This window comes from Haliotis asinina, chromosome 8, assembly GCF_037392515.1.
Source record: "Haliotis asinina isolate JCU_RB_2024 chromosome 8, JCU_Hal_asi_v2, whole genome shotgun sequence".
In the NCBI taxonomy this organism is placed as follows: domain Eukaryota; kingdom Metazoa; phylum Mollusca; class Gastropoda; order Lepetellida; family Haliotidae; genus Haliotis; species Haliotis asinina.
Window position 1 is genome coordinate 307,137 of NC_090287.1, and position 14,581 is coordinate 321,717.

Sequence of the window (14,581 nt, forward strand, 5' to 3'; positions counted from 1 at the left end):
CGTCCATGTATTCTCGCAGTAGTAAACATGTAAACATTCTGTTGGGTTGTTGCCCTACCGGATGGGATCTATCCTCTTCCCGGGGACAGCAACGGTAGTCCGAGAGGCTGAGGAGGCTGTCTCCATGTTCAAGTATTCCAAGCCTTTGTTGGAGCAGCCTCATTTGTCTCGCACGCAGCCCTCGCCTCCGTGTATCCTTCGGCTCCGGCCAAGGAGACTGCTAAATGGGCACAACTATTGCAGGCGCGTAAAGGTAGGAGCAAGGCTGCGGCGCCCCAGCCGCCTTTTTCAAGGAAAAGGAAGTCGGGCCCGGCTTCCCACTAACAAGTCATCCGGAGCCCTTGTTGACCCCGAATCAAGCAGTCAGAGTACTGCCGAAGTTGGGGATTCACTGCCTACTGCCGCACATCCCTTGATTTGGCCGCCTTTCTCTCTTCCTGCCAGAATGGGAAAAGGTTACATCCTATCCCTGGGTCCTATCCCTGGGTCCTATCCACTTACCGCAGTGGAAGCGAGACCCACCTCCCTTTTTCGGGATCTGTTGCACTCCAGTGCTGGCTGCTACGGAGAAAGCCGAGGTGCTCCGCGCCAAGGTCCAGTCTTTACTGGTCAAGGAGGCCATCGAGGTGATTCAGAGGGGACAGGAACAAGAGGGATTTTATTCTACTTATTTCCTAGTCACCAAAAAGGACGGAGGGTTGAGGCCTATTCTAAATTTAAAAGACCTGAACAGCATGTTGCAGGTACCTTCAGTCAAGATGGAGACACTACGGTCAGTGATCTCATCTGTAGAAAGAGGCGACTGGCTTACCTCCGTAGACCTCAAGGATGCGTACCTGCATGTTCCTATGCATCCCGAGTTTAGGAAGTACCTTCGATTTTCCTTCATCAGGTTTTGCTATCAGTTTCGGGTGCTTCCCTTTGGCATCGCTTTGGCTCCGAGGGTGTTCACCAAACTTATGCTAATCCCACCACAAGTGGCCAGGTCACGGCGCAGGTGCTGCTACCCGTACCTGGACAGTTGGCTCCTTCTGGCACTTGCTGCTAACTTGAGTCGAGATGCGACGTTCGCGGTAATGTGCATTCTCCCCAAGATGGGCTGGATTATCAATCTCAAGAAATCAGACCTAGTTCCCACACATGATCTTAGGTCCATCAATGTGCTACAATTGAGAGCAGTCTGGTTAGTGTTCCAAAACTTTCGGGAGATGGTTTGCGACTGTGTGGTGTGTCTAGTGATGACCTATATCCTGAAACAGGGCGGTATGGTGTCTGCGTCCCTCCTACGAGATAATTGGCAATTTCTGCTGTGGTGCGACCAGTTCAATGTGCGGGTGTGTCCTGTTTATCTCCCGGGGGTGGACATTGTTCGAGCAGACGCGCTCTTTCAACGTGTCCTGGCTTCGCACGAGTGGATGCTGCATCAGGAGATATTCGAGACTATCTCCCGGTTGTTCAGGTCGTTCCAGGTGGATCTGATTGCCTCTGAGGGGACGAACCAGATTCCGGTGTTTTGCTCTAGGATACTGGATCTGAGAGCCATTGCCCAGGACGCTTTCCAACCCAACTGGACTGTCAGGGTATTGTGGGAGTTCCTGCCTCTACTGTTGATTCCCAAAATCCTGCCTTTCTTGTGGTGGTAATGTCTGGCCGGCGGGTAGGCGACATTCACGCAATGTCAGCGGATCCTTCTCTGACTGTCTTTCACAAAGACAGAGTCAGTATTAGACTGCTGTATTCTAACCGTCCCAGGATCGCAGGCGCTTTTTATGTTACAGCACCTATCGAGCTACCTATGCTCATGCAGCCTCCCCTGTCCGGTACCTCTCTTCGACATGCTCATGTCTTAGATGTCTGTAAAACTCTCAGAACTTATATCAAACGAACTGCTGATGTCCGGAAGGATAAACAGTTGTTCTGCTGTTATGGCGGAGGGAGAGCAGGTCTGCCAGCAAACAAGCAAACCATCTCTAAGTGGCTTGTCTCTGCCATTTGTATGGCTTACACTCATAAAGGGTTAACCATACCTAATGTGTTGAAAGCTCATTCGGTTAACGCAGTGGCTACATCACAGGCTTATGCAGCGGCACTACCCATTGAGGAGATCTGCTCAGCGGCTATTTGGAGCCGGCCGAGCACGTTCATATGACACTACCAGTTGGACAATCACTCGCGTCAGCGTGCTCGGTTTGGCCAAAGAGTTCTCACCAGTGAGCAGGGCCCTGACCTGCCTAGCTGAATGAGCTTTCGATCTCACGACCTTGTATAGATTCTTTCTGGTGGTGGGTTCCACAGAATCATTCTTATTGGTGATGAGTAAGTACTGGTGGTGGTAAACAATTTTTTCATTATAGCGTTGTAACGATGTAGAGGGATTGGGAAAGGCAGGGGCCATTGGCCATTTGGCACATTAGAATGAAAAATGGTCCATGAAAATTTGGAAGTTTACTATTGATACAAGGGTAGTGGCCCCTTCTAAATTCAGAAAATGGCTAATAATACTGAAAATGACTCATTGTCAAAGTTCCCTGTCCCAGTCTCTGGGTGTAGCTACATTTGCATTGAAAATGGCGGCCGTTGATTCCAGTGATTAGTGTGCTCGGAAATTGTGTTTTGACTGCAGTATTTATTGCTTACACCCACCTTTTGCTTATGTCACTTTGTAGCCCACTTCTCATAGTGGCGTTACATTATTGTTAGTGTTAAGTAACTTTTCGATACACTGAGAGTTGAGCGTTTTCTCAGTCCGTTACTGCGGAAGTAGTGAAAAATAACTACTTTATAAATAAATATCTCTTTTGCACTTAGGAGTTAGTAAAGTCATATCATGAAGTTAGATAGGTTAGTTTCAGATTTTTCTATACATATATGATGAAAGATGCTATCCTTATTGCGTACATGTATGAGAAGGCAATTAAAGTATTTTAGAAAACACATTTACTAACGAAGTGAATCTGAACTGGCAATGAGAGGTTGTTTTCTCTGACATCCGCTTCGGTCATATTTAAGCGAGAGGACCAAAATAGTACGGGGTCAGTAGGTCATAAGCATGTTAGCAACACACACGTCAGTCTGGCACACACGTCAGTCAACTTGGATACCTAGTGGAATATATATATTAGACACTTGGGGAAATTTGCACTATGGAAATGGAACAGTCATCTCAAAACTGAGTGAGTACTTTCTCTAATGTTGCTATGTTGGGGGAAGTGCGACTGCCAAGTGTCAGTCTTAGCATATTGAAGTTTTATATTACTGATCTTAACATTTGAAAATGTGGAATGTGCCTGCATAATAGTTAGTCTATCAATATATAATGATAACCTGATAGTTGCCTCATTAAACTGCATTTATTCATGATGATTATGTGGAAGTGTCCATAGTCTGCCAGTGAGTTGTCTATATTTCCGACAGAGTGTTGTTTTCACCCGTGATATTGAGTAGCTACCTTGTCGTAGGTAGGGCAGGGTGAAGTAACTCTTGTAGTTGCTTGTAGGCAGGTTCATGTTTGTGACTCTGTTATATGACTACCTGTTAACCATTAGGAAATTGTAGAATGTATCTGCATAATATTCCTCTGTGTCGAAACGATCTCAAACCGCATGTAGTCTTGCATTGGTTTTAATACAATCTTGTTGTGTGTTGCTTTCACGTTTAGGCTATCTACAGGTGTATAGGCCTGCCAGATAGATTGTTGAATGTCTAGTAGTACATTCAACCGTAACAAGCTTTGACATACGCTATTATTTCTTTTTATGCACTGTTATTCCCGGCACTGTTTCACTGGTTTGGGGAATTTTCAGTGTAGAGAATGGGGCAGCTTTGAGCTCCTTGTCTGATTGGCTCTTATTACCCTCATTTGCCACGTCCCCACCTGATTGACATCAGTGGCCTCGGTGATTGGGTAAGTGTTTTCTCTATCTCTCGTAGCTTCGGCAGTGTATGAGAGTGTGTGAAGCGTACACGTTAGCAGACAGAATGCCTCTCCCCGACTCAAGTTTGTTGGGAGTCTGTCTTATGCTATATATGTACCCCAAGGAGAACCTGTTCTGAAAAAGAATTATACGAACCTGTAGAGGTTATGAATTCTTTGAAGAATGTCCTTGGGGGACTTCTACCCACCTACCCACATTCTGTCTGACTAGTCCAGTATGAAAAGTGAGGTACGAGGTAGACGGAGGGAGCCCTGTAGGGGTGGTCTCACGAGACAAACATGATTTTTTTGTTTTGTGAAATACTTAATGAAATATTGTTACAACTGTCGTAGGCATTTTAAAATGGACATTTTAATGTTATATATGTGCCCCAAAGAATTCATAACCTCTACCGGTTTGTATAAATTCAGCTGCGACCAATGATGTGTACAAGCAAGCACAAGACAGGTCTTACCTTGGTCTAAGAAGCCCAACTGTGTTTTTCAGCTGGGTTTAACTTGGTGTTCCCGATGGAAAAGCTGCACTCCTTCAGCCCAACAGAGCTTGGCAGTCTGCTATGTGGTGACCAAGCCCCCTGTTGGACCAGAGAGGACATTATTACATACACTGAGCCCAAGCTGGGTTACACCCGGGAGAGGTGAGTCTCATACACCCGGGAGAGGTGAGTCTCATACACCCGGGAGAGGTGAGTCTCATACGTATGGGAGAGATGAGTCTCATACACATGGGAGATTTGAGTCACAGGGGTGTGTATCGCTTAGAAATAGTGTTAGAAAGACATACAGGTGTATAGATCCTACCCTAGAACCATATAAAAGGTGAGGGGTGTAACGATGAAACCAGCCCGTCAATCAAAGTTAAATTTCACTATGTAAAATATTTTTAAGGACCCGCTGAGACCAATGACTAAAAGTTTCCCCACAAAATGAGCTATGAATGGTCATAATCGGCTCATTGCTTGAAAAGTTATACACCATGACTCATCAAAAACAGCTACCACCTCAATTCCATGCCAAAATCGTGGATCACCAAAGACAGAGAGTTAAGTTACACACCTGGGAGAGGTGAGTTACATACACTCGGGTGAGGTGAGTCTCATACATCCATGAGAGGTGAGTCTCTTACACCTTGCACAGGTGGTCACCTACTGTGATCTCTCACGTTTTCTTGCCTACATCCTCTGACTATAACAAGTTTTGTAGATATAGAAAGTTTATGTTGATTTGTTTTCTCTTACAGCCCTGGCTTCCAGAGGTTGGTGATGGTCCTGCTTGGCCTAACAGCAGATGAACGTAAAGCTTTCCTTCAGTTCACCACCGGCTGCTCCTCACTGCCACCAGGAGGCCTTGCTAACTTGCACCCCCGACTGACAGTTGTGCGCAAGGTTGATGGCAACGACAGCAGTTACCCCTCTGTGAACACCTGCGTCCATTACCTGAAGCTCCCAGAGTACTCCTCAGAGTGCATCCTCCGAGAAAGACTGTTGGATGCCACCAAGGAGAAAGGCTTCCATTTAAACTAAACAAACACATGGATCTCAAGGTGTTCCATACACCAGGTTTATAGTGAGATACCACTCATCTACACTCCTGCAAATTTAATCCAGGATTCATCATAATATTGGACATGTGAAATGATGAAGGGTGTTATCATCTTAGTGCCAAGGAGGACTATTAAGGAATTGCAGTGGAAGCTGTCTAAACCGGCACTCACTGGGACTGAAGAAATAATCTGGTTTAGACAAATTGCTGGATTGTAGAGCTGATGGTAAATGTACAAGCCATGGATGGGAGGTGAGATTTTATGTGGGTGTTTGGACAGATGCCGGTTCTGACAGCTTCCACTGTAATGGGAATGATGCCATATTTTGCCTCTGCATTTATGAAGAGTTGATCCAAGGGGCATTATTGTGTTCAGCCATCATTTGATGTGGGCTTTCATACCTTTCACCTGCTGACTTGCAGACCCCAGTTTATTTCATCTATGTTCCTTGAAGCAAAGCTGTGTCTGGAGGTGATACTTTACAGCGCAAGCTGCTGCTGATCTGCTGGCCAAGTGAACCACCCTTCACACACAGGGCTTATAGCACTTTGTGCAATGACAAATCTTACATTTTTGGCAGTGATGGATATGAATGTACCAACTAAAGTGTACTGCTTCCTCTCAACTTGTAAGGCAGGACTGACTCCTCTCACGGTGTGTAAGGCACTACTGGCTAATATAACACAGTGTGTAAGGCGGCACTGCCTCCTCTCACAGTGTGTAAGGCAGTACTGGCTCATCTCACAGTGCGTGAGTACTGGCTCCTGTCACATTGTGTAAGGCAGTACTGGCTCCTGTCACATTGGGTAAGGCAGTACTGGCTCCTATCACAGTGTGTAAGGCAGTACTGGCTCCTAACACAGTGTGTAAGGCAGTGCTGGCTCCTATCTCACTGTGTAAGGCAGTACTGAGTCTTATCACATTGTGTAAAGCAGTACTCTCTCCATGGTATGCTTTATAGCAGTTTTGTGAAAACTTGTGTGAAGGTAAGGCCTCATTAAATAAACCTTAAATTAAGCCTACACACCTAATAACATCATGTTTCTGATAATGTCTTTTTTGGCTGTGATGGGGGATGGTATGTATGACATTGTGATGTCAAGTGCCACGTGAACCCTGTATATATGTACATTTAGACTGACTCCTCCTTCCAGGATGGAGGAAAGTGTAGACTTCCTAGACTAAAACTAGTGATGCTTTCATCACTTCAGTGTCATCATAATGTGCCCCTATTTAATTTAATCATATCAGTGCCGTCAATGACTGTGTTTGAAGTTTGCTATGTTTTTACCAGCTGTTACAGCTGTCTATTTATTTGTGTGTGTTTCACCTGCTTAGATTCTACCTATCTGGGGACTGGGGCAATAGTAGGGTGATTAGATGTATTACACTCACAGTACAAGAAAAGAGATTCTACAAGTGTGAGTGATGATTGGTGCCTATCATTACTCTTTTGTTCAGAAATAGTTGGGCATCAGTGTCAAATAATCTTTGCAGGAAAGGCATTTTAGTTCCATATTCTTTTTATCATACAACAATATTGATGATTCTCATGACAAGAATTCATATTTTGTTAGTTTTCAAATTTAATGATAACAAGTGTGTGTGTGCGTGTGCGTAAGTGTGAGCGTGAGTGTGCAGTCTGGACAGCGCCTGTTTATCTTCTGTTCACTTCCTTGTTTTTCTGTAGTTATACATCAGTATTTATATTCCTAGCTACCTTAACGCTGAGGTTTCAGAATGGTATGAAGATATGTAGTGAGAAACATTCATAAGAAAAATATGTGCCAAATAAGCCAACATGAAGCTTGTAATATTATTGAAACATTATAGCATTTATAAGATAAGATGGAGTCAGCACATTGAATGCTGCTATACAATAGTAGGCAAGTTAAATACATGAAAATATGTGTGGGAAACAACACAGGAGGTTTGTTTCTACAAGCAAGAGCAGGATCTGATTGTTTTCCTACTCATTATAATTCTACAATGAGATCAGAGCTTGTGTGTATGAGTAGTGTCTATGGTGTGGTGTTAATTCACTATAATTCAAGCTGTCTAAGCATTTAATTATCTCCCTGACACGACAACAGCACTGATAGGTGCTCTACTTGGACAGTATTAGGGGAGTGATCCACCTGCAGATCTCACCTGATGCAAAGTTAAGGTGGAACTGAACAGCATTAGGCACTCTACTGAGCAACCATAGTTTCATTTAGATCCTGATGATTTCACTTATTTACTCCTCCTCCAGGGAATGAGTGATGAGGTCATCACAGACTGAGTTACTACTGCCTTGTCAAGGAGTACTTGTCAGACAAACAGGTGCTTTAAATGCTCTATGCATTCTGTGTGTGATAACAGTCACTGATATTTATTATGGTCATCATAGGAGCCATTGGAGCGTATCTGACTCTATGGGTGCCAGTGGAGCGTATCTGACTCTATGGGTGCCAGTGGAGCGTATCTGACTCTATGGCTGCCACTAGAGTATACCTGACACTCAGGGTGCCACTGACTGTATATGTGACTCTGGCTGCGAGTGGATCTGATGCTCTGGCTGTTATTGGAGCGTACCCAACTCTCTGGCTGCCACTGGAGCGTACCTGACACTCTGGCTGCCACTGGAGCATACCTGATACTCCGGCTCCACTAGAGCGTACATGACGCTCTGGCTGCCACTGGAGTGTACCTGATGCTGTGGCTGCCACTAGTGTGTATCTGATGCTATGACTGCCACTGGAGTGTACCTGATGCTGTGACTGCCACTGAGTGTACCTGATGCTCTGGCTGCCACTAGAGTGTACCTGATGCTGTGGCTGCCACTAGTGTGTATCTGATGCTCTGGCTGCCACTAGAGTGTACCTGATGCTGTGGCTGCCACTAGAGTGTACCTGATGCTGTGGCTGCCACTAGAGTGTACCTGATGCTGTGGCTGCCACTAGAGTGTACCTGATGCTGTGGCTGCCACTAGAGTGTACCTGATGCTGTGGCTGCCACTAGAGTGTACCTGATGCTGTGGCTGCCACTAGAGTGTACCTGATGCTGTGGCTGCCACTAGAGTGTACCTGATGCTGTGGCTGCCACTAGTGTGTATCTGATGCTCTGGCTGCCACTAGAGTGTACCTGATGCTCTGGCTGCCACTAGAGTGTACCTGATGCTGTGGCTGCCACTAGTGTGTACCTGATGCTGTGGCTGCCACTAGGGTGTACCTGATGCTGTGGCTGCCACTAGTGTGTATCTGATGCTCTGGCTGCCACTAGAGTGTACCTGATGCTGTGGCTGCCACGAGAGAGTATCTGATGTTCTGGCTGCCACTAGAGTGTACCTGATGCTCTGGCTGCCACTAGTGTGTATCTGATGCTCTGGTTGCCACTAGTGTGTATCTGATGCTCTGGTTGCCACTATTGTGTACCTGATGCTGTGGCTGCCACTAGAGTGTACCTGATGCTGTGGCTGCCACTAGTGTGTACCTGATGCTGTGGCTGCCACGAGAGAGTATCTGATGTTCTGGCTGCCACTAGAGTGTACCTGATGCTCTGGCTGCCACTAGTGTGTATCTGATGCTCTGGTTGCCACTAGTGTGTATCTGATGCTCTGGTTGCCACTAGTGTGTACCTGATGCTGTGGCTGCCACTAGAGTGTACCTGATGCTGTGGCTGCCACTAGTGTGTATCTGATGCTCTGGCTGCCACTAGAGTGTACCTGATGCTGTGGCTGCCACGAGAGAGTATCTGATGTTCTGGCTGCCACTAGAGTGTACCTGATGCTCTGGCTGCCACTAGTGTGTATCTGATGCTCTGGTTGCCACTAGTGTGTATCTGATGCTCTGGTTGCCACTAGTGTGTACCTGATGCTGTGGCTGCCACTAGTGTGTATCTGATGCTCTGGTTGCCACTAGTGTGTACCTGATGCTGTGGCTGCCACTAGTGTGTATCTGATGCTCTGGTTGCCACTAGTGTGTACCTGATGGTCTGGTTGCCACTTTAGAGTCTGGTGATGCCTCTCTCATTGTGGCTTTCTGATGTTCAGTTTCATCAAAAGGAAAAAGAAATCACTCAGGGTGCTTTCTTATGTATGTGTTATCTTTGGTTCTATTCCTGCACTTTGTACAAAGAATATTATACGCTGAGAAAGATATTTGCGTAAATTGTGAAAGATCATTGATATTTGAGTCAAGAGTCTGTGGATCACAGATATTTGTGTAGAGTATCACTATATATATAAATATTATATATATATATATATATATATATATAAATAGAACATCTGTTAATCACAGATATTTATGTAGAGGATCCATGGTTATTTATGTAGAGCGTCTGTGTGTCACAGATATGTTTGTACAAACTCCACCATATGTAAATGAGCATTTGTATACTGGGAGTGATTCTGAGAGAATATGTGATGTCTGCTTGGGTATTCAAGGATTAAAATACAAATTTAAATCCAATCTGTTATTTTCTTTTTTGTCATCATTTCTACTGAGTGGAGATGATCATTCAGCCTGGACTGTCAATCACATACCAACATCTAGTAGGACTTCATCAGTTGTGGGCAGTGACTGATAGCATGAGATTCTCTTGCTCCTGGTCTATCTGTAGTGGATCTGATAGTAGCAGTAGAGCAGCGTTTGTGTTTTCAGTGCCTGTCAGTAGAATGGTGCCTGTCTACAGTGCCTGTACGACATGCATCCACCCTACCAACCCAAGATCATTTTGGTGAACTGTTGTATCTGTCATGACACAAAAACAGACTGGGTTGATGGTTTGTATGTTGTGTTTATTTCATGTTGTTACATACAAACAACATTAAAAAATATTAATAAATAGTTCTGTATATACAGTCATTCACAAAGAGTGAAATTAATAGAATACTGAAATGGAAACCAAACACTGAGCCTGAAACCTTGTATTGTTAATACTTCAGGAGCATGGTATCAAGACAGAAACAGATCACATTCACTTTATCATTTTCGTTTGTCTTGAAACATAATGCATAATATCACGACATGTCACAGTCCCCAGATCTCACACACATGCATCCTGTCTCGACATGTCACAGTCCACAGTCCCAATGTCTCAATGAGTCAGTCCCCAGATCTCACACATGGATCCTGTCTAGACGAGTCACAGTCCCGATATATTACACACATGGATCATGTCTCGACATGTCACAGTCCACAGTCCCAATGTCTCAATGAGTCAGTCCCCAGATCTCACACATGGATCCTGTCTAGACGAGTCACAGTCCCGATATATTACACACATGGATCATGTCTCGACGATTCAGTCCCCAGATCTCACACACATGGATCCTGTCTGGATGAGTCACAGTCCCCATATATCACACACATAGATCATGTCTCAAAGAGTCACAGTCCCCAGATCTCACACACATGGATCCTGTCTCGACAAGTCACAGTCCTCATATCTCACACACATAGATCCTGTCTCAAAGAGTCACAGTCCCCAGATCTCACATATAGATCTTTGTCTTGACATGTCACAATCCCCAGGTCTCACACACATGGATCCTGTGCAAACCCAGGAACAGACTGACACAAGAGTTTGATTTGCACACATACTTGCTGTGTGACTGCTGAAATGAAGAAAACAATTATTCTTGTCATGGTGGAAGACTAACAGGCCTAGCATACAAACAGTGAACAAATCATCAAAACTGAACTCATATACACAAATACAACTCATATACAACAAAAACAGAACAAAAATCACCAGAAACTGCCACAATATCCCCTAAAACCAAAACAAACCCCCTGTAATGGAAAACTAATCGTTTGAAACGGAAACAAAACTTGCATATCAGCTAAAACAGCACCTTAGAACGGTCGCCAAGCACACAAAACGGCAGTCACAGCATCCAAAAACGGCAACCATAGCGTCCTGAAACGGCATAAATATCATCAAAGATGGCATTGAGGGGAGACGAACAGGCTGTTGTCAACAATGTTTTTCGTCACCGTAAGTCTAATCTTGCGCTCGAGATGTTGCGCATCAACCCCCTATTGTATGAAGCTTCAAATCTATGTTCATACTTCCCAGTGTCAGACTTGCGATTCTGCACAATTTGGTCCCCATTTGGCTGAAACGGTTTAGTACTTTGTTCTCAACAAGTCGTGCTATTGTTTTTCTTATAATGTATTCATAGAGTCACATTCAACGTTAATATATTTTGGTGATTTAAAACATTGAACACTATCTGTCATTCTGACTTTCACAATAAAGTGAACAAGTGCAAACTTAATCCACTGATTAGGGCAAGGACTTGTTTCAAATCCGCAGGAGGCAACATATTGAGACTTACAAGAACTAAGACGGACGAATGTTTGTACGACAATTTAAGTGTTATTTTATTATATTTTTTGTTAAATGATGTAAAATACTTGGATGTATGGAAAATTTTGAAGAACATGGAGATGACAACATTGCAGAATGGAAAACCATCCTGATACACACTTCACAGTTGAGATTATTAGCAAGTTTCCTTCTCTGATGGTAACACAATGTTGTCTGAGTTTTAACTTCTTTTCACACTGAATACACACAGATGTTGACATTTTCGGAACAAACCCTATTTGAACACAAGCCTGACTCTGAGAAGTCCGAACATAGGTTTGAAGTTTTATACAATAGGGGGTTGATGCGCTACATCCCAGTGTCAAATATTCAAGATTAGACTCATTGTGACAAAAAAACATTATTGACTACAGCCTGTTCGTCTCCCCTCAATGCCATCTTTGATGATATTTATGCCGTTTCAGGATGCTATGGTTGCCACTTTTGGATGCTGTGACTGCTGTTTTGTGTGCTTGGCGACCGTTCTTGGGTGCTGTTGTAGCTGACACGCGAGTTTTGTTTCCATTTCAAACAATTCATTTCCTGTTCAGGGGGTTTGTTTTGGTTTTAGGGGATATTGTGGCAGTTTCTGGTGATTTTTGTTCCGTTTTGGTGTGTATGAGTTCAGTTCTGATTTGTTCTCCGTTTGTATGCTAGGCCTGAACAATTAAAAAACAATTAACAATTTGAGGAAGAATGTTGACAGCATAAACTTTACAAAACAATGTGGAAGACTGTACATATGTTTTTTCATATAAAAAAAGATTGCAAATTTACATGTACAATAGACATCTGTGCTGACATTTGAAACAGTAGTTATGTAAAGGCTGAAACACTGTGACCTGGAATGGCTGAACAGATGTGATAATGTGTTCAAGCTTTGGAAACAGCATCAACCAAGAGGTCCTCATAGGGAACTGACCTGAACCTCACTGATACCTAAGATTTGCATCCTAATTCTGTGTTCCATATGATGTCACAACAGCTTGTGTTCCATAGCTTCATATACGATGATGTCACTTAATACTGCTATGAAAAATAAATCCAATTCTAAAATTGCTGAAAAGAAGACAAATGATTACAGCAACAACATTTTCAATCACTACATAGATACATTATTTTGCCAAATTGTAAATAATTGAAAATATTTAGAATCTTAGTTAAAATTCCACCTCCCGATTCCGTATTGTCGGAATCACGTGAGAGATGTGCGCATGCGCTGAATCATCAGTTGTGCGTGCATTGTTTCAACAGTCAACATACTTATACATTAATTGGAACTAATTATCGAAGTTTTAGACGACAGGAGTGGATATACAAGCTGTCATTGACATCAACAGGTTGGTTCTTACACCGAGTTTGGAGAGACGTACGAAACTTTTTCCCTGGATTTCTAATTGTGTAGAAAATTCAAGACAATCTCTCTCTGACCAAAACGACCACTGGTCGTGGTCTGCCAAAATGGCGATGCCAGTCCCGGGGGGCAAAAGCCCAGAGGGGCACACACGCTCAACAGAGCGAAGTGACAGTGCTTTCCAACTTTTTGAAGACCTCACTGAGGTATCAAATGCCATACAACCCGGTACATCCTCAATGAGGGAAAACACAAGTTCACAAGAACTTTGCCAGTCAGAGGACATGGAGACGAGAAGGGGTAGGGGGAGCAGTAATGACACAGACACCCCGCTTGACGAGACCTCGCTGAAAGCCATTCTCCAGGGTCAGACTTGGGCTATGCTGAGCATCAGCCAGGCACTAGCTAAAATTAGCAACAGGCCGGAAAACACCGAGGCCGAACGAACCCAGCCGAGCGGGTCCGAATGCAACCAAGATGGCGGCGCCCATAGCGAAACTGGTGAGTCGGACGATGATATGATAGATACATTGGTGAATCACTGCATCGACCTGGGAGTTAACTGTGCCACTATCAGTGATGCAGCTGAGGAGGAGGCAGGCGATACTAGCAATCTGCAGGCCTTATTGGCAGATATTGTTGATTTTTTGGGGGAAGAGGAAGCAACGGGACCAGCCATTACAGAAACACTGGCGACCTCAATAACCCAGGGCCTATCAAAACCTCCCAACATGGACAAACTAAAAGAAATCATGGACAAATACAAACGGTCACAAAATCTCCCTTATCTGGTATCACCTCAAGTTAATGAGGTTATCTGGTCTGAGAGCAAAAACTTCACACGATCTCGTGACCTGAAAATGCAGCAAACACAGAAAATGATGGCCAAAGCCATTATACCGGTCGTTGAAATGACTGACACATTGATGCAGGCTGTGCTCCACAAACAACAAATCAACGTTGTTGAGCTGCTAAAGACGACAAAAGACACTCTCAGACTGTTAATCGGAATCCAATCTGACCTGAATACTAAGAGGAGAGAAAACTTCAAGCCAGACCTGCAGGGACCCTACAAAAGGCTGTGCAACAGCGACATCAACGTCACCACCAACCTTTTTGGTGACGATCTCTGCAAACATGTCAAGGACATAAATGACACCAAGGAGCTCAGTACCAAACTACACTGGAAGGAACTGAACAGGGGGAGCCCCGCGGGGAAAAGTGTGGGTCCTGCACAGAGATTCTCAGGGTCAAGGTTCAAGCCATACAACTCGGGTCCAGCCAGGAAGGTGTACACACAGCAGAGAGGCAAAGAGTACTCTGCAGGGGGTAGGCCTCAAAACAACCATGGGAGCAGACAGCGGCCTTTTTTAGGGCAACGCCAACTGGG

The 14,581-nt window shown here is 44.3% G+C and overlaps 1 protein-coding gene across 2 annotated transcripts in view; it reads left to right on the forward strand.

The window, feature by feature from the left end:
• Positions 1–9,532, forward strand: part of LOC137295098 (E3 ubiquitin-protein ligase HECTD1-like) — a 75,490-nt gene extending 65,958 nt beyond the window's left edge. For both annotated transcript variants that reach the window (XM_067826387.1, XM_067826388.1), the window contains 2 exons: positions 4,422–4,572; positions 5,175–9,532. In XM_067826387.1, coding sequence (XP_067682488.1) covers positions 4,422–4,572; positions 5,175–5,457 — 434 coding nt within the window. In that variant the 3' untranslated portion in view covers positions 5,458–9,532. The remainder of the gene's footprint in view (positions 1–4,421; positions 4,573–5,174) is intronic.
• Positions 9,533–14,581: the final 5,049 nt, after the last annotated feature.